Below are 22,268 nucleotides of genomic sequence, written 5' to 3'. Positions count from 1 at the left end.
CACAAACTGCTCTTCAGTTCACATTAAGGCAAAGAATGAGAGCTTTTATGCTTTTCTGGTTTGAGAAACTAAGCATGGAAATGTTGCCAAAACAAGTTGTTATTTTTAGGGAGCTGCTGACCCGTTTAAAGCCTATTTTGTCATCAATCACCCAAATAGTCAAGGAACATTTTCACCCTTAGAAAGTGGGCAGTGCCAGGTTTACACATTGCAGATAATTGCTCCCGTTTGACTTCTTTGCATTCACATCTCACCTTTTCTCTCCTTTCTAGTTCATTTTTGACCTGGTGTCTTGAAAAGTATCAGCTCTCAAAACAATGCTTCAAGTTATTCTGAAATCTGGGGTGCCGGCTAATCCCACCGGTTAGCTCTTGCAATCATGAAAGTATTGCTTATCTATTCTATCTGTATGTTTTCAAATAATATGTCAGCAGTAGCTCTTTCTTGGAATGATCCAAGAAATAAACTTATTTAATGGGCAGAGAACCAGAAGAGATACTACTGGAGCTCCCTTTTTCAGGAAGCGTTATTAGGAGCTGCATCTGTGCTTGACCTTTCCACTGCTGTAAGGTGAGAAACTTGGTCCGTGCTGCTGGAAGAGGCAGGTGAGGTGTTGCTATGTGTTGCAGAGTTGCTGCCGTCCCATCACTGTTAGACTACATCATGGTGCTGCTCTTCAAAATTATTCTGAAATCCTATTGAATGGACTCTGTTTTCAAGGTTCTTCTATCCTGTTTTATTTAGTGGAGTTTTAGCAGCTTGCTGTTGGTCTGTCCACATGTGGATGACTGTCATAGGTTTATCTTGTGTGATAACCATCTATGATAATTTAAGACTGTAAATCCCAATGATGAAGCTGTGCTTTAAGCCTTGCCACAGGCTGGTTGTGCCTCCAAGTTACTTAAGTGCATCCCACGTCTTGGTTTCTCTCCTCATAAGAAGATGCTTACCTAGTGTTCAGGAGTGGTAGTTCATTAACACAGGAGTATTAAAATTTTAAACCTGAAAGATATTTTTGTAGTATTTCCTACTGGACTTCAGCTGTCAGCTTTTAAAAAATAAAGTCCTTGGCAGCTGAGAGAGAGGGAGGTGGAGAGAGAGAGAGAGAGAGAGATAGATAGGTGTGTGTGTATGTACATACAACAACTAGAAATAACTAGTATGAGACATGGGGAATGTTTCAGAGTTTCTTCTTTGCAGGAAGAAACGCTTCTCTCCCAAGAGAGAAAATTTGTGTTTTGAATCCCAATGTTTTTTTTTATGGAAGAATTCTGTCTGAGATGGGTGGCATCAAAATTCACTGTATAAATAATGAACAATGTCACTTCTGGAGATTTTGAATGGAGCTATAAGTGAAACCCTGTGGTGTTGTCTGAGGAAGAGTTGAACGTTTCTGTCTTCTCCGAGTTCCTGTAATCTTCTGCCCCTCTTACTGAAAAAAAATCACCAAACCAACCCAAAACCAAAACCAACCAAAGCAAACCAAACTAACAAAAAAACCCAAAAGCCAAACCCCAACATAAAACAAAAAATAACAAACTCTGCAGTAAAATTCAGCCAGATTCCCTCAGATATATTGAACTAATGTTCATCATCAAAGAGAGACCAAGCTGTACTGAGCTACTCTGGGCACTATGATTCTCTGCTCCGTCCCTGGCACTGATAGATGAGGGGACAGTGTTCTTCAGGGGTAGAGGAAAGCAACTTTTTTCCTGCTGTTCTGAGAGTTATATGCTGGGGATGTAGAAGGAGGGAGGAATACAATCACCTGTGCCAGGTCTCTGCCCCCTAGTAATTTCTTCCATACAATAGACAATATCTGCTCCCATTGTGCTTTGCAGGTGGTGTGCAGGCACAGAATAAACAGTGAACACTGGAAAAAGTCTCTAATGCTCATTCCTAAGTTATGACACATTTAGTAGAATTACAGTGCTGATAGTCTGATATTAAAGCACTCTTTGCACTGACCTGGATGGGTGATTTCTTGGTTGTGTACACAACAGGCGGTTGTGTTCCTACAGATGCATAGCGCTTTGTCTTGTTCTCTTGCTTTCCTTCAGTCCCTGTTAATGCTCTCGGCCAGTAGCAGGATTTAGCTCAGAATACATCTGGTGCAAATGCTGGCCATATTATACATTAGTGCAGACTTTACTAAAAGCACGCTTATGTGCCTATGAAAGCCCAGAAAAGCTGAGCCTTATTGGTAGTATGTGCTAATGGAGGTCATCATACCTTTATGTATGCCACAGGGGTGCCGCAGAATTGTGTTTTTCCCAGTGCAAACAATATTAAAACACTGTGCTTGGTTTTTGTAATGTGTATTAGAGCCTGATTATTATGTTATATAAAGACCTGACCATAGCCTTTTGGGAACTTCAGTTGAGATGTCTGTGGCTGGGCTAGCGGGTAAAGTCAGTGGCATTTTTTTGAAGAACAAGTATTTCCCAGACCCCAGTGCCTGCGAACACATGTACTGACATTCTTTATACAAATTTTGGAAAGCAAAAATGCCAGCTAGAGGAAGATTAGAAGTGGAAAGATGAGACTTTCTTAAAATCTATCTGTAGGAAGCAGCTTAGTGTCTCAAATGTCAGATCAAAATCAAAAACTATTTTGGGATTCACTAGGACTCTTTTTTTAGATAGATTTTTTGCTGCAGTATATAATTGGGATTTATTACTGATTCCACAGTTTGCTTTTACTGAACACCTATACTTCTGAAACACAACGCAGGGATGTCCTGCATCATGCTCTTCAGGTAACTGGGTAGATATAATGACTTTAGGATGAGATGTGGCCCTGTTTTGACTCTACTGGCTGTATTGACTATATATTTCTGTTGGCCATAATGGAAATGCAGACAACTAGTACCTGTCCATACCTACACAGTAGGCACCTGAAATTGAGGTGTCCTGAAACTCATTGCTAGAAACAATCAATAAAAGTCTTCCTGATTTCAGTAGAACTAGGATTTCTTCTGTCATTTATAGAGGTTGGAATTAGGCCTGTACTCTTGGGAAACAGAAAACTTGGGAACAACTGGTTCTAGTTTAGTAACTGTGTAGTATAAATGGTCAACAGGTATATTTTCAGTGCAAGCCTTTGCAGCCTACAGAATAAAAAGTGCTTGGTCAAAATATGACTGCATCTAATTACAGCTTCTAGGTAGTATTTTGTGGGGTGTCTGTGTGCTACTTCAGCACTCCCCTTGCAATATATTGAAGATTTAGGTGTCTGGGACATGCAAGAGCAGACTATGTAATTTACAAAGAATGGATCCAGAGTGGTTAGAGCAATAAACAGTGACAATCTGTTATCTCCTATTCAATAAGCCTGTGATTTGCAGGCTGCTGAAGTTATGGACCTGTTCCAGTGACTACAGAATTTTGGACCAACTCTGAAGTTTTGTGCTCAGAATAAGCATTTTATACACTACTTATGTAGAAACTATATGCTGATTGCAGTCCCTTGCTCACAGTGAGGATGTGGTGGCACTTATCTCCTTGCATTTCACAAAAGGTTGAATGTTAATATCTAGTTACAGAACTGAGCCATATGTTTTCCCACCAGTTTTGTCCAAATGTTTCCGATTTGTTTTATCGCTATTAGGTGACATTCCAAATATCACTGCTAACTGCTTCCTTCTGTGGTTTAGCACAAGAAATTTATAGCTCATTGCCTAGTCAAAATGTCTCGCATTTGCAGCAAACATGTATTTTTAATCAAGCATTTTCCTAAGAAAATACTTTTCTTTCAAAAAGGAGAAATATTTCCACACTATACAACTTTATTTGAACTGTGAAATACTTGAATATTAAAAGTGGAGATTTGCATAGCGTTCTGAATGTGTTTTCTCATTTGATCGGCATGTTGAATTCATGGTGAAGGTAGTAGGTGTTGGTAGTTGTAGGCCTGTTGTGGAAAGATTCCTAAAACCCAGATGTTCTTATTTTCTCTGGTGCAAGGAAAGATTAGACTGTTAAAATCACCCTTTATTCATGCATTCTAAAATAATTATTTCATTTGTAGTATTTGTGAACCCTTTTGACCGAATTGTCTCACTAGGAAACTTTCACACCTACAAGGTAAAAAGATGTGAAACTTGGGCATGTTATGTTTTGTGTGTTTGTACTTGTATGTAACATGTTTGCTGTGACTGAGTGAGCAGTTGGATCCAGAATACTGCAAATATATATAAAGACATGTCTGGTTTGTATATTCTCGTAGCTCCCACTCCTATGTCATTAAAACATGTAGAATGACAAATTATTCTCAGGATGCGGTCCCTAGCAGAACTTTCTGGTTTGTTTTGTTAGAACTGTAACCAAGAATATAACTGCATTCACTGCTGATAGACTGTTACATCCTGGCAAGATCCTGGAGGTCTCCAGCTCCTCCACGGAAATCCACTGAGTGAGAGAAGTTCTGCCTTTAAAAAACTTGTATGATTGAGAAGCTGGATGCATGCTGGTGACTGCCATTTATGACTGCATCTGAGTCTTGCTGGCACAGTGACACCATTCCTTGTATGAGCAACATCCACAGCTGTGTGTGAAGCATATCATCAGCGCAGAAGCTATAGCTGTGAAGCTGTGATATTTAAGAAACTTTTATGTGACTGGATTCAAATTAGAAAAGTGTTAGGATAAGTTCCTTGTGCCCAGCATTACATGATTAGCTTTGCTGAAGTAAATGGGACTAGCTGTGTGATCCATTCAGCTGGACTGGGAGTAGAAAGGAGCAGTAGTTCTTGGTAAGTAAACCTCAGTTTAATTTATGAGCCATCCATGAGCATAGCTGTCCTGTGACCACAGTTCAAGATGTAAAATGTGAAAGCTGTTCTACATCCAGATTTTGAAGCATTTTGATTCTAACTTTATTTTTCTCCAGGAGAAATGTAGTTTAGGATTCAGGTTGGTCTGCATTTGATGTCCTGTAGCTGAAATCAAAACAGATCCAATTCATGTATTTGCTTGAGCTCTCAGACTTGAAAGAATTTGTAAGGAATAGACTGCTACAACATTTTTAAAGTTGTAGATGCACTCTGTTCATACTTTGTAACTTAGAAGGGGAGAATTCTTCTGCATTTCAAATAATTTTTGTATTAAATCATATGAAAACATTTTGTGCAAGGTGTCCCTGCCCATGGCAGGGGGGTTGGAACTAGATGATCTTAAGGTCCTTTCCAACCCTAACTATTCTATGATTCTATATTATGATTTTTAGGATCATGAAATTATGAAATAAAGAGTGAGAATGTCAAGCTTGCTTATTTTTTAAGATGGAGTTTGGAAAAGTTTTATAATTTGCCCATATGGAAAATACTAAGCTTAATTTCTTTTAATTTGTTGATAATTCTTCTTTTGCATTTGGTTATATCATCTGAAGGTGTCCACATTGATGAACATGACTATAGAGAAGGTATAAAAAGAATGGCAGAAACAGTACAAGGAAAACCCTCCTGCCATAATTTGAGTGTAGATGTGCACAATTTGCATAAAAGTATTTCTTGGTCCTTTTATAAAATGTTTCAGCTATATTCTTAAAACCTTGTTAAGAAAACATGGAAAAGCATAATGGTGTTTGAAGACAATTGAAATACTGTAATTTTGAGGAAGGAGTTTGGCCCTGAAAGTATAGAGAGGAACACACACAAAGTTAAGTATTTTATGGAAATCAGAGGAAAGTATGTACGACCATTTCCAGCATGTGAAAATTTATCTGGAAGTTCAAAGTTTGCATTTCAGTAATGTGGTGTTGTGAGAGAGCTTGTAATGACTCTCAAAACCACTTCCAAACACTAAAGCATCTAGCTAATCCTTTCCATCCTCTGACTCTGGCAGCTAGTTGGAAGGAAAGGGATCAAACCCAAATTACCTATACAAGATACAGTTTAATACTTTAGCTAAGGGAGAAGGAAGAGGAAGTTCCTGGGTGGCTGGGATGTTGTCCTTCCCAGTGGTGCCCTCTACGTTGCACTTCTCTACTTAATTTTTAAAGCACTTGACCTTGGGGATGTCTGTACTTCACATTTGCAGACAGAATCAGCAGATGTTTTAGTGAAAACTTTAAAAGAAATGATGAGCTGGAGTGCAGTTTACTGCTGTTTCATATATATGGTTTTGTGAAGGTAAAACAGGATTGGAAACCTGCTCTTGTGTTTACACGCTTCAAGTCAGAATCTGGAAAGCTTACAACCACAGCAAACTACAGCAGTCACAAGCAGCTAATCAACAGAGCTACAGCCTAGCCTGCCCCTGCCTCCTTGTAAAGATTCACAAGGAGAAGGGAATCCAGAGGGGTTTATTAGAATAAACTACACTTTGGCCCCCAAACAGTTGGAAAAAATATGACAGTCTCTAGTTAATTTTTTCTCCCTTAAATGAGAAATCGTAGATAAAGTGATAGTGGTAGCAAATGGCTATCAGATGTGAGATATTATATTAAAATTATGTCTCTGAAGGTGAAAGGTGAATAAAAGTATACAGAATTATTTCAGTAATTATTTACACGCATGGCAAGAGAAGCTTTGAAGAGTAGCGGTTTGACTTATAATATGAACTCTTTCACGGTCAGTGTAAGTCTACATTTGGTAGCTGATTGCTTATTATTTTCTCCAGTAAGGAATTTTGCATATTAATACAAGGCAGTGTTTAATGAAACGTGTGATTGATTTTGGTCTGGTTAGCATGCCTGCTTCTGGTGCCCATTCTGTTCTGTATTCTCTGTCTCAAAATACACTCCCTATGAGCCTGGCCAGGCTAGGAGTGAAATCTGTTGCAGAGCTGAGTCTTTTGCTGCTGTCCTGTATTTGTTCTGCTGATACCACTACTTCAGGGACACCTCAGCTGTGAAGTGAGCCTTTTGTTCATTAGTGCATGCAAACTGTTGTCTAATCTGAAATAACCTTAAGAAGATCTGAAAAGGCCATAGAAAAGTTAGTAGTATGATACTAATTTTATAAAAGAAAGGAGTTAATATGAGAAATTGAGATAACTTTTTTGTTTCTTACATATTCCAGGTATACCAATTTATAGAGCTCATGTGGCAAATTCCTATTTTACTTATATTCCTCCTCTCTCAACCCAAAATGGTACCTTAAATTGATTTAGTTTTTCTAAAACAGCACAGCCTCTGCTTACGGTCTGGTGGGATACCTTAGTGTGTGAATGCAGCTGAACATGGGGTACACGTGCTGGAGGAAAGTTATGGAGTAAGTCTGTGGTTAAAGAAAGTTGCACAACCAGAATCAGTTTGCCATTTATTAACTTTTGAGTGATTAGTTGGGGTAACTTAAGACTTATGTATGTAATGTGTGCATAGGTTTGTCTGCAAGACCATTTTCATCTTAACTAGTGAAGTAGGAAAGATTCCTTTGTTGGTTGTGGCATTTCATCTGACTCTTCATGTCCTTATCTGACTCATGCTTTCACCATTTTGTCCTTTCCTGTAATATTCCTCTTAGTTTTGACTGCTCCTTACATACGGATTCTGAGGAATGGCTTGTGTGGAGACTGTGGAAAGGCAGGTGGGACAAAGGCAGAAACAATTTTTGATGTCCAGAAGAGCTGCTGCCAGAGCAGCCCTGTGGGTGGGTTTGCAATGTAAAACAGAGGAAAAAGGTTTTTGAATTTATAGAGTAATACACTGGTGGTCACTGTTAGCAGTGTCTGATGAGTTGAAAATTCGCTTCCCACATCATATTACCCCTCTGCTCATACATGAAAGCCCTTGTTCTGTGGCCATATTTGCTCTCCCTGACATGACTGTGTTGAGGGCAAGTAACTTTAAAACCTAGGTAGAAACATTTGTTCATTTGATATTTGAAGGACAAAATAAATCATAGATGAAAAGAATTATTTTTAATAAAAAAAAGTTTTAATTTTTGTTTTAATCTAAATAGCAGATTAGGTTATGGATTGTTTAAAATGCTTTCTGTTTCGGCAGATACCGGACAAGTTTCAGACCTCGGTACACAGTTGCATATAAGACAGTAACAGAGCTGGAATGGAGATGTTGTCCTGGGTACAAAGGGGAGGACTGCAAAGAAGGCCCAGCAGAAAAGCCAAACACTGCTCGTCGTCCCACAACATCAGCAAAAGCTGTTGTGAAGAAAGGCTTAGGTAACTTTTTGTTTGAATTTTGGTATGCATGGTCATGTCTGGTTTCTTGTTTTGTCTTTTTAAGTATAAGAACCATTATGGTTTCTATTAAACTCAGCAACTGGCAGGTACAAAAGCCATATGGAAGACATGGTGTGGTGGGAAAATAATAGCCAGGCACTAGCAGCCTTGATAGAGAGAATTTCCTGAAGAATAATGGAGGGGTGGCTGTAGATCACTGGCCATAAATACCAACTGCCTACTCATGGTTCAGGAAAACCTTTGGGTTAAGGTTGGGGTTTTTGTAAGACTTTACAGGAGTTTTTTTGTGGTTTCTTCAGTATTCAGCACAGAAGATGTATTTGAGAGGGACTGTTACTAAATCAAAAAAGAACAGGTACTAATTTTAATGATATGTAATGCTCCAGAGCAGTTTTTCCTTTGTTCAAGAGCATGTGCAGATTTTACAGATTTATGTTAAATTACTTACCTTACCACTGAAGGGGAATGATAAACCTTGATTTCTGAAAAAATACCTTAAAGAGTGAATAATGTTTGTTTGTGTAAGATAGTGTCTTTTAAAGGAATAAGAAGGAATGCTGTTACTCAGTCCTGTGCTTTTTCTGTACTAACAAAAAATGACAAACAGATGTTTCCTTCTGAAGGACTTCTTTGAACATCATTGGAGGTTAGTGTCACGTATGGTGCTTAGTCAGATTTCCCCTTGTGGTTTTGTGTAGTGGGATGGATTGGGACTGAATACATTGTGTCAGACCACTCCTATAGATTATATATGTGCTTTAAAAATAAGCTTTTAAAATATTTTGTTAGCCCACCTAAAGTATTATTTCCAGACGATAATAATAAACCACAATGATATCTTTACGAAAATTGCACACTGCTTATGTCTACAGATTTTCTTTCTGCTCTGACCGTAAGATACCCACAATTTAATGCAAAAATAGACCAGTGTTTATCTAGTAGCTACACTCCGCATACTTTTTTATTATTAAAGGAATCTGCCACCCTGCCAGTCTTGAGAGTACATCTGTGACTTCCCTCCTGCTTTGTAATGTCTTTAAGCTGAAATCCAGTTTAGAACTTAGGAAAAAATCCATCTGTATGTCCTTCAGACCCTATCTCAGTGATGCTGTCCACTATATAACTAGCTTGGAACCAGTACCAAAATTATTTTGTCTGAAGATTTAACTGTTAACCCCACTTGTCATTTGAAAGAGTTATTCTAATGATAACAATTTGTGTGTCTATTTTCTGTCATATTTTAAGAAGTGTATTTTCTTTTTAGCTTCTGCTTCTTAACTCCGTTTACTTTTTTGAGGAGAGTGCTGGTGTTATTTTATCTAGTCATTTTGGATGTGTGAAGCTTATGCTTTTATACAAATTTTCATTGCCTACTTAAATATGTATTGAATAATTATGTATTTTTGAAGCAATTTGATAACTGGAATATCTTCTTGAACCCCATCCAGTATGTGCATTTGGATTCCAGTTCAGCAGAACACTGAAGCATAAACCCACTTCAGGCACATAAATTGTTGCCACTTAAGTTTTCAGTGGGAATTCAGGAGCAATTATTGTTATAGGTGTTTGTACCTCCCGAATTATTGTTAAAGGTGTTTGTGTTGTGATGTGTATGGCTCTATAATGGTCTCATGTATGATATAGATTAGATTCATTGCTGAACAAGAAGGGGGATTCTGCTTGCTGATTTTTTGTTATCGCCATTTTGTCTTGGTAGGAGTTGGTCAGTGCGCTAAAATTTTTAGTTTGGAGTGTTCTGATAATGTTTTAAGTATAAACTACTGAAAACAGGAATAGAAAAGGGAACAAGAATTATGCAATTTAAACCATTCTTCAGTTTAAAGAAAAGTGAAATTAGCCTCAGCTGATTAAAACAGATACCACTGGGAATAATTACATCCAGGCTTTGTCTGTTATTTCCATGAAACAGATGCAGAACCAACAGAAGAGCCAGAACCTCCACCATATGAGAAGAAAATGCAGTTTCTTGAGGATGAATTGTTTAGGCTTACACGATCGGTGCTTGAACTTCAGTCCTCTGTGGCAGGTGTGAATGAAAATCTAAAGTTGACTGTCCAAGAAGATGCTAGTAAAATGTTGGTCACTTGGCTGAACAACCTTTATGACCGCCCAGAGCCTGATAGTGCGGTTGGTGGTGAAACAGACACTATTCATCTGCCTGGACTGCTCAACAATAAAGATCAGAAAGACCCTTTTATTGATTTTGAAATGGAAGATCTAAAGTCTGAGCTAGCTGATGTCAAAGAAGCCTTGAAGATGAGGAATGACAAGCTGGAAGAACTGAATGGAAAAGTTAAAGACTATGAAGGGCAATTAAAACAACTGCAGGAGGCAGCACAAGGACCTACAGTAACAATGCCCAGTGACAACATATATCAGGAGTATATAGACTCCAAATTTGAGTCCCTCAGACAGGAGCTACTGGAAGGATTTGAAAAGAAAATGGCAGATCTGAAGAGCTCCTGTGAATACAAATTACAGGATATCCAGCAGCAGTGTGATGACAATGACAGTAACTGTGTAGGAATAATTGATGTTATAAAGGGAAAAGAGAATGACTTGAGGAAAGAAATAAATACTCTCCGAACTCAGATTCCATCAAACAAGTCCAGTTGTTGCAAGGAGGGTGAGAGGAATGACCTTGACCAACAGATACAGGATTTAGATAAAAAGATTGAGAGAGTTGCGGAAGCACACAGGATCTTGAATGTCCGAATAGATAATGAGATCAGTCGATTATCAACTCCAGATCTAGAAGACATGTTTGGTGAGAGGTTGGAGGAGCTGGATGCGAGGATGAATGTTACAGAACGAAATGCTGAAGAACATTGCTTTTACGTTGAGGAAACTCTCCGTGGTGCCATAGCTGCTGAAGTAGATGAATTGAGAGACTTGTTTGATCAAAAGCTGCGGGCACTAGAAGATAGGCTGGGTGGCACTATATTAGAGATTGCTAATACCACAGACCCAGATGGAATGTTTGTTAATCCTGGGCTCATCTCGCCCAGTGATGCAGGATTCACAAATAAACAATTTACAGAAGAAATAAATTTCCTGAAGAGCAAACTACTGTCACTTGAACACCTCTGCGGACAGAAATGTCAGTCTGCACCACAGGGTATGGAGGACATTCAGAAAGAGCTAGAAAACTGTAACAACAAATACAGTCATTTGCTTTCGAAAATAGGTAATAACTCTGTTCTCCTGCAGTCTCTAAATAGCTCTCTTAATGAGAAGCTCAACTTAATTAAGGGTAACCAACGTGACATCCAGAAAATGCAGAGAGATGTACGTGTATTCCGGTATAGTCTAAATGTCATGGATAAAGATATGAAAAATCTTCAGGATGGCTTGAGCAGCTGCAAAGAGCAGCTTCTGGGTGTCAATTCTACCTGTAGAAAAACACAACGAGGTGTCTTCCGGAAAATCGATCAAATGCAGAGGACATTTGCAAACCAGACTGCTCACCCCAGTGATAACTGCTGTGGTGAAGTAAAAGAGAGACTAGAACAGTTGAATGACCATGTCCTGAATGATCTTAGCAAGTGCAAAGAGAAGACCCAAGGTATCCAGGAGGGTGTTTCGGATGTTGAGAGCAGAGTCTCACATGTTGAAAAAGTCTGCAGCAAGCTGGACTCTGTCTCGGGTAACTTGCAGAAGATAAAAGAAGGTCTGAATAAGCATGTGAGCAGCTTATGGAACTGCATCCGTGAAATGAATGGGACTATAGTGTCTCATTCCACTGATATTTCTGGCCTCAAAAATTCTGTGCAACACTTTAATAGCCAGGTCTCCAAAATCACCATGGACATTGAAGGCATGCTGAAATCTCAGTCTGACCCAAGTAAGTTTTTTTCTCTTTTAAATGCTTTTTGCTGTTTGTTTTTCAGCTGCCTGTCTTTTCTGAATCATTTAGAAGGGAACTAAGGAGGGAGGAAAAATGTAATATTATACAACTTTTACTTTATTTTTACAGTGACTCTAATTTTGGCTCTTTGGTCTAGAACACTGTAGAGGGCTTTGGGTTCTTATAAAAGTATTCTCAAAAGAAAGAAGTCTTAAATGCTTTCTTGTTTACTTTGAGCCAGAATAAAGAGAGTAGGAAAACTAATATTACTGGATAGTGAGTTTAAAGTGTGTTTTAAGTAGTAATTATCTGTGGGTGTTATTCCAGGTAATTAGGTTAAATTTTGTTTTATTTTCTTGTATGATGTTATTCTTGATTCCTCAGGGGAAATTGAAAAGTAAGTAGAGAATATGGAAGTCAAAGGAATTCAGATTTTTGATAAGAAAGATTCTCTGGAAGCTGTATTCTTAGCATGAGTTAATGATTGTAATTTAACACCAACTCTTTGATTCAGGACTTTCACAAACAAGCTCCAGCCTATCTTGGTGTGGCAATGTAAGACTTCTCCTTCATAGTTCCCCCAGCAGTTTGCATTCCCACAATGTGGTTGGCAAGCTGGCAATAGGCGCACACCCCCGCTGGCAGTGTTCTTACACCTCAGCACTTCTGTTTGTAGTCCAACACGTTAGTGCAAATCTACCTCTACAGGTGGTTTAAAGTTTGCATTAGAGTGGCTGAGAAGCAAAGGCACATTCCCTTTGGCTCGAGATGCTGTGAAATGGTAACCTCAACATGTTGGTGAACCTTGCCATGAAGGTTTAGAGACCTTGCCAAATGCCACTCAGTACCCTCTGAAGGAGGGTGTAGTTCTTGCAAGAGCTCTGTAGTTCTTCCTCCAAATTTCAGCAAAGGGTTGTTTTTCTGAGAGTCAAAGTTTACAAAAGGAAGCTGAGTTCCTGTTTCTGTCAGCATGACACAAAAACACAGGAATTGGAGGCTATTTTGAAACCGCACTCTTCAGTTGGTTGATGTGTCTGGTTTTAATTTTGTGCACCTATGAGATAAATAAGAGGCCGATTTCTGCGACCTGCCTTAAATCAGAAGAAGAGGTGCTGAGGGAAGAGGCTGTGGGCTTTTGCAGCTGGTGGTGGTTGGGGGAGATCAGATGCAGGACTGTGAGTGCTCTTGCTTGAATGGATGAGTTGTGCTTCATGCAGTAGTTTCTTTGGTGAAGAATATCCTTCTTATTCTGAGGTGGAGTCTGGAAAGCCTCTGATAGATGTGTTTCTTTTGAGTGTTTAATTGTTTAAAACCAAATGTATTGCAGTACTTTACATAAAAATCCCTCTGAGATGAGAAGCTTTTGTGTGAGATTAAAACCATAAATATTTCTCTTCCTTTAAAGGAAGAAGTGAAGGGGAATGGAGGGAATCCATAATTCTCAGATAATTCACTTGGTGAAATCTTGACTTAAATTCAGCAGGGTTAGGACCTTCACCGCTAGATCTTGCAGAAGCAGACCTAGTCCCCATTAAAATGCAGTATGATGTACCTGTGTAATCCTATTTCTCATCCATCTTGCCCAGAATAAATTTGCAGTAGGGACCAACGTTGGAGAAAGGTCCAAGAAACACACAGTAATCTTTTGTGTGTTATTTAAAGCAGGTGTTTGAGCAGCCTCATGGGTGGTATTTATCTGCCCTCTTACAATGTTGTAATGCATTAACAAGCGTCAGCATGCCTGGGTTTCCATAAAATAATGCTGTTTCAGGGCAGAGTTCTCGATCCACCATTGGGTGTTGAGAGCCTGTGGAAGGATGCTGCTGCTGGATCTGAGGAATAGGCACTCTGAGCAAACCTCCCTATGATGGGGTGCGTCTGACCACTAAAGGATTGGTGAAGCACACACTTCAGTCCCTAAATGTTTTCAATTAAAATAACGCTGTCTGGCACAGCAGTCTAAGTAAGTTTTGATGGCTGGAGTTGCAGAAAGATTTTGGCAAAAGAGACTTTTTTTGACGTAGTTTGGGAACCCAGTTATGTGAGTTCGGGTATGACTTTAACTGTTTACATATCTGTGATCTGCAGCATCATCACCAATACCAACATTTGAAAGGAAGACTGTCAGTCCTGGCCTTAGATGAGTGTAGAATTTCTTATTCACCATTTGCCAGTGTATCGTAGCATTCAGATGATGTCATTTGACCTTAGAAGGGCCGAAACAGACACAAGCTGTTGCTAATAACAGTTGTAGAAAGCAGTAAGGCAAGGATATGTTGCAAGAAATACGATATAAAATCTTACCAAGCAGTGTAAGCCCAGCTCACTGTAAACCAGAGCAAAATCAAATGACCCTGATCTTATGAATATGCCTGTGTTTTTTTTCCCAAATCTTTAATTAATGGGTTTCAAGTGCCTCTATCCAAAGTGACAAGCCAGGTTAGTGACTGATTATGTGTCAGATATGGACCCAGGGGCCAGAAATTTATTTGTTATAATTTCTGATGAAGAATAGTACAGCATCCTGCCATACACAGGGTGATGGTGGCAGCAGGCAGTGGTTTGCTCTAAGAGTGTAGGGAACCATGCGCGTGCTCACCAAGGTAATGTAGTCCAGCAGCTCTTTGTCCACATTAGATGGTGACCATCTCCAGCTTCATGTCTTGTAGGATTAGTTGTTCTCACTGCACTCTGTACCTCTCTGCAGGTACGTTTGCTCTTCAAATGGCAAGAAAGTGACAGCCATGTTAGTTAGTGGTCTCTTTTAACTTACTGCCTATTCATACAGATTCATTAAGTTTTCCAGGAATCCCAGCTGTGGTCATGCAGCCAGATACCATGCTGGGAGTGCAGTTTGCTTTGGTTACGGTTATTTGACCTGAACTGCAGTTCTTCTGGGAATTGTGTCTATATCTGGGCTTTGAAAGCAACAGCAAAATGTCATCTGCTGAAGTTATGGCCTAAGAAACCAAATGTGTGCTCTGCATTACAACACTGATGAAGGACAACGTAAAATCTTAGTGTTGTAGGGCACATAGCTATAGTAAATCCCCCATGGCTCCCTGTGAGCTTGTACTTTGTAACTTAATTGTCAAATCCTTTTGGTATCCATAAAAAAATTCCAGTAAGGTCTGTTTGGCTTATTCTGAGTGCAGTGACAGATTCTTTTACTTGCTAGTTTGTTCTTTGTGCTTTGTTTCTATGTGTTCTGGGGGCTCTGGAGAGCACGGTTGGGGCAGGATGATACTAGAAACAGACACATCCTGAAGACCCACCCACCTCATACATCCAGGTCACTGCTTGTAAATCATTCCTTCTTCTTTGAGTAAATTTTCAGCCGAGGAGGGAAACCTTTTGTTCTGTTTCACTTGCAGATGGGTATCTGAGAGCAGAAGCTGATGTGTGACATGGTAACCAAGTTGTCACACCAGTGATGATAACCAGAGCAGCCAGGATGCCACTGCTGAAGACAGTGTTACTGTTCTCAGCTGTGTAATGAGCTCAGCTATGCTCTTTGCCTTCCCAGATAGTTGGGAAGATGACAGGGAAGATTTCCATTTTGCCTGTTGTTCCGCAAAGCTTAAGCAGGTCCAGCTAGATTCACTCCAGCCTTCGTCAGGGCTTCATTTTCTCACTGCCTTGTGAATTGAAAACATGTGTGAATGCAGCATCAGGATACGGTGGCTCCAGTGTTATCATCTTTGTCTAGTGATTTATCGGTGCTGTGTCTTGCTATGATGCATCCTCAGCAGAAGAGGCCAAAAAGGTTGGCAAAGATGGCAGACCAGATCCCCCTCAATCCACACATATCTGATTGCTGGTACTTTAAGTTGAGCTTTAGGCAGGTGATTTTGGATTTAATTTCATGGAGATGTAATTGGACAATTCTGAATATTATAGTATTGATGTTGCATACAAGAAAGCAGTTTGCACAAGATATGGGATTTAAGCAGTTGTTATTTGAAGGTTTAGAAAAGCAAGCAGAGCAATGTATTCATTTTCCCTGTGTCAGTCCAAGTCGTTGTCTTAACAAAGCTCAGCTTAATTGACTAGAGCAATGACAAGTACTTGCATCCCAAGGTGTAAAGTGCTTTGTCAATTTGTGTTTTGAATGAGGTTAATCTGAAGCTCTTAGTTGATGGTCTAAATCTATGCTGCTGTGGACAGAAGATGTCTCACCAAGTTAACAACTCTGTTAAATAATTCACTTCGATACTTTAAGCTTTTTATTTAATAAGATTTTTTTAATCCTTGGATTTTTATGAAGATAACTGTAATCTGTATGAAGTGAACATTTCACTCCTTAGTTCTCTGCCTTGTGGATAGAGTTATGAAGTAAGCTTCAGTGCAGTTTATCAGTGCATTGCTTCCTTTAGTTTCGACTCTCATGACAGTTAAAGTCAGCCAGCAAAGTTCAGGGAGATTTTTTTTCTAGCAGGCATATCTAGTAAATGAATGCAGGTGGTGTGAGGCTATGACTTCAGACAGCCTCTCTGGAAGGCTTATGTGGACTTACTATGAGATGAAAACAAGGAATGAGATTCACAAGGGTAAAATGCAGGTGTTGAGTAGTCACGGAACAGCATGTGGGTTGCCAGCAACAGTGTCTGGCCCCAGCCATGCGTCATGGACAATACCTGCATGACTTGGTTGTAGGCTCTTGCCCAAAGGTATGGGGTAAAGCACTCCTGGGTGTCCCCAGCTCTGCAGGAGGGCCAGGGGAAGCTTTGCACCCTGTCTGCTGCTAGACAGAGCCAGTCTGTTTAGTCCTAGCCAGTGGCAAATTTACCCAGGATGATTTTGGACTGTGATGAATGGAAGTGTTTATTTTGACCACTGAGTCCTCAGAGCGGTGGTCTCCAGTGTGGACCATCGCAAGCATCTCTGGTGTGATGAGTTGCATCAGATAGATTTGCAAGGGGATGTTTGTCCATTTCTGCAGAAACTCCTTTCTATCCCTGCACCTCAAGCTATAGTCTGAAAATGCAACCAAAATAACCAATGCTAGTGTTTAATTTAGAATAAAATTCTAATTATTCTGTGTAAAAGCTGACATAGCATCTGAAATGACACATTACTCTGTAAATGTGTGGATTGCTGAAATCTACACATTTGTGAATTCCTGTTCTTAGTGTAATTCAACTTCATTCTTGGGAGGACATTGCATCCTTATATGTCATATAAGACTTCAGTCTTATAAATAAGTTGTAATTCCTATAAAGAGCTTAGAACTGGAGCAGATACACAAAAGTAACCATGTCAGCAGTATTAAATCCTGATGTCATACGTGTTGGCTGCTCTACTGGAAAAGTCTTTTAATGGTATCTCTTTAAACAATAATGGCTTTTCTGGTGGATTATATTGTAGGGTTCTGCCTTTGTTGTCAGAAAATATTAGTAATGGGAATACTTGGAATTAGAAGTTTATTGCTTTTCAAAGTAGGGGAAAAAATCTGTTAAGTCCCTGTTCATTTACTCAATTTTTTTTTTTCTGTGGATATTTTTCGGTATGATAGTGCTAAAGGGTCAGCCTTATGCTAAGTGTTGTGTGAGTACAGAGTCAAAAGTAGGTGCGATGGGCAAGAGGGGTTCAGTAACACTGAAGTGAAGGTAGGGAGAGAACATGCAATGGAGATGAAGGCAGCAGAGGAAATAGGTAGGATACAAGGCCCGCTTGGTGCAGCAAGTCAAAGCTGGACCAGCAGGTGAATGTTCACGGTTGTTAGACTTAAGCCAGGTTGTTTTTCAAGGCCGGATTGGACTGAGCCTTGGGTGACGCAGTCTAGTGTGTGGTGTCCCTGCCAATGGCAGGGGATCTGGAACTAGATGATCTTAAGGTCCTTTCCAACCCTAACTATTCTGTGATTCTATGACTCTATGACTGCTGCTTGTCCTGTCTCCAGGCTGTCTTCATTCCTTTCCCTGTGTCACAGGCTGGGAAAGAGGGGAGTCTGTAGTACTGCACATGTGGAAAGGAGTTTTATCTCTGCAGTCTTGGGTCTGCGGGAAAAGGTGGCCTCAAATTGAGTCCTGTTTTATTTTGAAGTTGTTTTTTGTTTGGTTTTTTTTTCCCGTGTTTGTTTGGGGTTGTTTTTTGTTTGTTTTTTTTTCCCCCAAAAAAAGCAATTTAAAATGCTATTTTAGGTGAATAATTCTGCATCTTCCTTTCTGCTTTCATCATTTCAAAGGGCAATCAGAAGTACCACGGCAGCCATTGCCACCAAGACCACCCCTGCAGCCCCAGCCTGGCATATCCTTGCTTCCATCAAGGCCAAGGATACAAATACAACCCCCACGACAGAGGACTCCCCTCCTGCCACCACAGCCGAGACCTGCTCCGCGCCCAGCACTACCAGGGTCAGGAGTTGTGCCATTTCTGCCTGGAACAACAGGGATCATCCTGGAGACTGGAGAGGCAGGGCCTCCTGGCACCGTTTTAATGTCAGGAAGAGGGCGCCTTAGAAGTGTAGATGGTCAGGCTGGTCAAAGTACTATGCCCATTGCTGAAGGGTACGCTGGAGCACCAGGTGAGAGAACCAAACTGACAGTGAATCATTCTCATTTAAGTGCAGTGGACAAGCCAGGTCTTGTTAAAAGGGTGGCACCGAGATCTGTTGTGGTTCTCCAGCCACCTTTCAGCTTTAGTGGATGTCCATTATAGCTGTTGCAGTTGGGAATGGGCTTATGGCAGAGACACTGTGAACAGGCCTTTGCAGCCTCCAGCTAGCTACAGAAGTAAGGAAAACAGATTCAGTGCCACTTCTGTTGGCTTTGCCAAGGCTGCATAAAGCATGAGGTCAACGGGACTAATGTAAAATCATTGGTAACAACAGCGGCTTCGCCACTAGGGGAACTTTAATGATTTTTTTTCTTGCCATAGCGCATAGTGATTTAGTGCACTGTAGTAGGAATTTGGTTTTCGTTACCACGACCACTCCCGTTTAATGATAATTGAGCATTTCATAAGAGATGCTGTTTAGTAGCTATTTCAGTAGGTTGCTGTTAGGTAACAAAGGATGCTTTTTAGAAGACTGCATTGGTATTTTGTAATAATGTATTCCATTACATTATATCCTGTGTCACACGCACTGCTTTTCATTTGTAGGATATCCAAAGTTATCTCCTGCTACCACGGAGTCACAAGGTAAGGCAGTTGTTTCCTAGAAATTCTTTACACAGGTACTTAATGTTTATTTCAGTCCCTAGGAGGTTATGGTTGAGACATTAATTTTTAGTATTTAAGTTTAGCATTGAGGAAAATCTGTCACATTTTTGCTGTACCTAAGCGTTTAAACATTCTGCATCCTTGCAAGATACAGAGGTTTTGGGAAATAATTAATTTGGGTTATTGTTACTTCAGTGTTTTTTTTTTTTAATTCAGAGGGTTTCTATGTCCTAGTAAAAGTTAGTGCTGACCTTTATTTTCCTTTTAAATGCTAAAATACATATTTCTTTCTGAAAAATTTAATATTTCTTTAATAAGATAGGAATAAAGCTGAGACTAAGATCTTGAACCACTGCTAGTATCTGAGCTAGTGCATGTGTTAGTTCTCCTTGTGGGACAGTTTCTGTCTTTGTTAGAATCATGAGGTCTCGTGTTCCTGACCTCTTGGAAAGCAAGAGTGCTGCTACAGACAACCACAGTTTAAAAACATTCAAAATGTAGTTTTCCTACTTTGATTTTTTATTTTTTATAATTGTTAATTATAAATAAGCTCGTTTATGGATTTGTATGATAAACAGGTATAAATCTTGTATGGGACATGCTATTTGGCCTTGATAAATGTGTTGATTGGGTGCTGCCTGCCCCACAACCTCATACTCAAGATATTATCTGGTATTCTGGATCAGAGTGAATATTCCCACACCCTCTTCAAAAAGAATGATTTCATCTAAATTTGTTTGAGGAAATATGGGAAATAGATGAAAATAAAACATTAGGGCTTTATGGCATCCAAAATCCTACCCTTGGGACTTAGTTTGAGGGCACATCATAAAGAGTGGTCCGGGTACTGACAAAAAGGAGTAGTAAAAATTTGACACTGAAATCCTGATATTTATGCTTTCTAATTAAAAGTCTGTCATAGCCTTAAAGCAATCTTCTTTGCATTTGGTGGTAAGAACAAGCAGCAATAGGTGCGGCTTCTGGAAGAGGATAAGAAGTAAAGAAATGTTTATCTTGATGCCAGCATAGCCAATATAGATGTCTAGATTTCTGTGATAAATGGATTTCCTGGGGGTTTTCTTCCACTTTGTACAATCTGTGCCATTCATAGACAGCAGTATTTTAATCAGTTTATGTTAAAACTGTGTGAAACAGTAGGCGGATGTTAAGTGTTGAAAAGGCAGGGCTTGGCAGGCAGAGGGCCAGTTGCTGCTTGGTGGAACACGTTGTAAGTAATGTTACCATCTGGGATCCAGAGAGGGGTGGGCTTGACCAAGCTTTTCCTTTTTCTGATCTCTGCCCCAGAAGACCCATCTAAATATAAGATGCACCTTCTGATCTGTCCTTTAACTTCCCCCAGAATGCTTTGCAAACCCCACTGGTAGGTAGTCATAGAAAACAGGGAGGTAAGGATGATGCAGATAACTATTGGACTTCCTGTGGAGTTAGAGCATTTACATCCACTGTCCATAATGATCAGTGTTTGCTTGTAAGCAGCAAAGAAGGAGCACTCTGAGGTAGCATTCAGGAGTTAACAGTGTTGAGGTAGAAGTGAACAGCTGGGGAAGGCAAGATTTTTGGCTTATTGGAGGAAGAAATTAATGCTTAAATAAGGCATCAAGGAATCCTTAATATCTGATTTGTGCAGGACCACAGTTTATGATGTCTTTGCCAGTCTTCACCCAGTGCATTTTGTAGCACTGAAATTCAGATTTGAAAGATCAGACCTTCCTGTACGATAGTTCCTAAAATAAGCAGCTTGTACTATTAAATTGGCCTTCTGAGTACTTCCTTTCACTTCTGTTTCTGAGTAACTTCTGTTACATAAAAAGCTCTTCTCAGGAAGAAGCTGAGGGCTCCAACTCTCCTCTGGGATTAAACTGTCCCACTTCAGTGCTCTTCTTGAATGCTGAGGCACAATTTGCATACTTTAAATAGCATAGTATTTCTTGAGATTTTCAGATGCATTAGCTATCTCTTTGCACGCATCTCACAATACAGTGTGGTAGGTAAAGATTTTTGAGGACCTAACAAGTATTAGTGAGAGAGTATAAGGTACAGTATTACATACAAGCTCTATTTTTACAGGCAAGGAGTTTATGAAAAAGGTGAGTTAAGTGTCAGGACCTCAGTGCATCCAGCTAATCCCTTTTAATACAAAAAGAGTTGAACCACTTATTATTTAAAGAAACATCAGCAGGAAATGTTTTTGAAGCATGGCAGTTTTACAGTTATGAGAATTTTTGTTTGCTGAAGCAAAGAAAATTGCAGAAGCAAATTGGCTGATGAACTGGTGTAGGAACTGATGAGAAAATGCTTGTAAAATCCCAGGTCACACAACTAGGCAAGGACAGAGCCAAGAAGAGGATTTGGATTTTAGCATACAGAGGGTCACAGTGAAAAAAAATCACTGAAAGCACAAACTGCTTTTCTCACCCTCCCCCTTCATGCTGCCTTCAGTGTTGCTTGTGTCCTTAACCCTGCAGCTTCAGTGGAGGCTGTTGCACCTCTCTAAAAGAAAACAGCTGATCTAGTGAGTCCTATTGCTGTGTGAATGTTGCTGTATGGATATGTGCAGGAAAGGGCTGATTTAGTCTTTTTTAATACCTTTTACTTGTCTGATACTAAGCATCTTTACTTTTTCCATGTGACTCCAGGCAGCAAGCCTATAGGACGTTTCAAATATAAAGGCACAACCTTATTTTAATGTAAGATTTATATTGTTGTAGGTGGTCTTTGATTTGAAGAAAGAGTTTACTGAATACATAAATTACTTTGTTGTGCTTGTGGCAGGTTCTGCTCATGTTTAGCTCTTTCTTTTAATCACTGGACAGGAAGCACTATTCTCATTAGTAACATCAGTGCTCTAGCACAGGGGAAAGCATGTTTGCTGACTCTGAGGTAAAGAACATGTTGCACCAGTGTTTGTGTTTAGCTGCTACTTGCATGAAAGAACTGCACAATTCTGTGTGCTGAAGGATGGGGTAGAAGGTGGATGGTTGTGTAAGCAGCAGTAGATAAGTGCTGGGAAAAACCTCTTGCTGAAATCTGGGAGGTAGGAGCTGTTAGAGTCGAAAGAGCTGTTACCAACA

The 22,268-nt window shown here is 39.8% G+C and overlaps 1 protein-coding gene across 1 annotated transcript in view; it reads left to right on the top strand.

Annotated features, from left to right (window-relative positions):
* EMILIN2 (elastin microfibril interfacer 2) overlaps positions 1 to 22,268 on the top strand; it is a 31,886-nt gene that overhangs the window by 5,589 nt on the left and 4,029 nt on the right. The window contains exons 3-6 of the mRNA XM_057397565.1: positions 7,948 to 8,123; positions 10,075 to 12,009; positions 18,200 to 18,538; positions 19,117 to 19,155. Of these exons, the coding sequence (XP_057253548.1) occupies positions 7,948 to 8,123; positions 10,075 to 12,009; positions 18,200 to 18,538; positions 19,117 to 19,155 (2,489 nt within the window). The remainder of the gene's footprint in view (positions 1 to 7,947; positions 8,124 to 10,074; positions 12,010 to 18,199; positions 18,539 to 19,116; positions 19,156 to 22,268) is intronic.

The sequence above is a fragment of the Pezoporus wallicus genome, unplaced genomic scaffold (assembly GCF_028554395.1).
Source record: "Pezoporus wallicus isolate ANWC-B61680 ecotype Strahan unplaced genomic scaffold, APGP_CSIRO_Pwel_v1 contig_227, whole genome shotgun sequence".
NCBI lineage: Eukaryota > Metazoa > Chordata > Aves > Psittaciformes > Psittacidae > Pezoporus > Pezoporus wallicus.
Note: the sequence above shows the minus strand (reverse complement) of the source record. Positions and strands in the feature narration are given on the sequence as shown.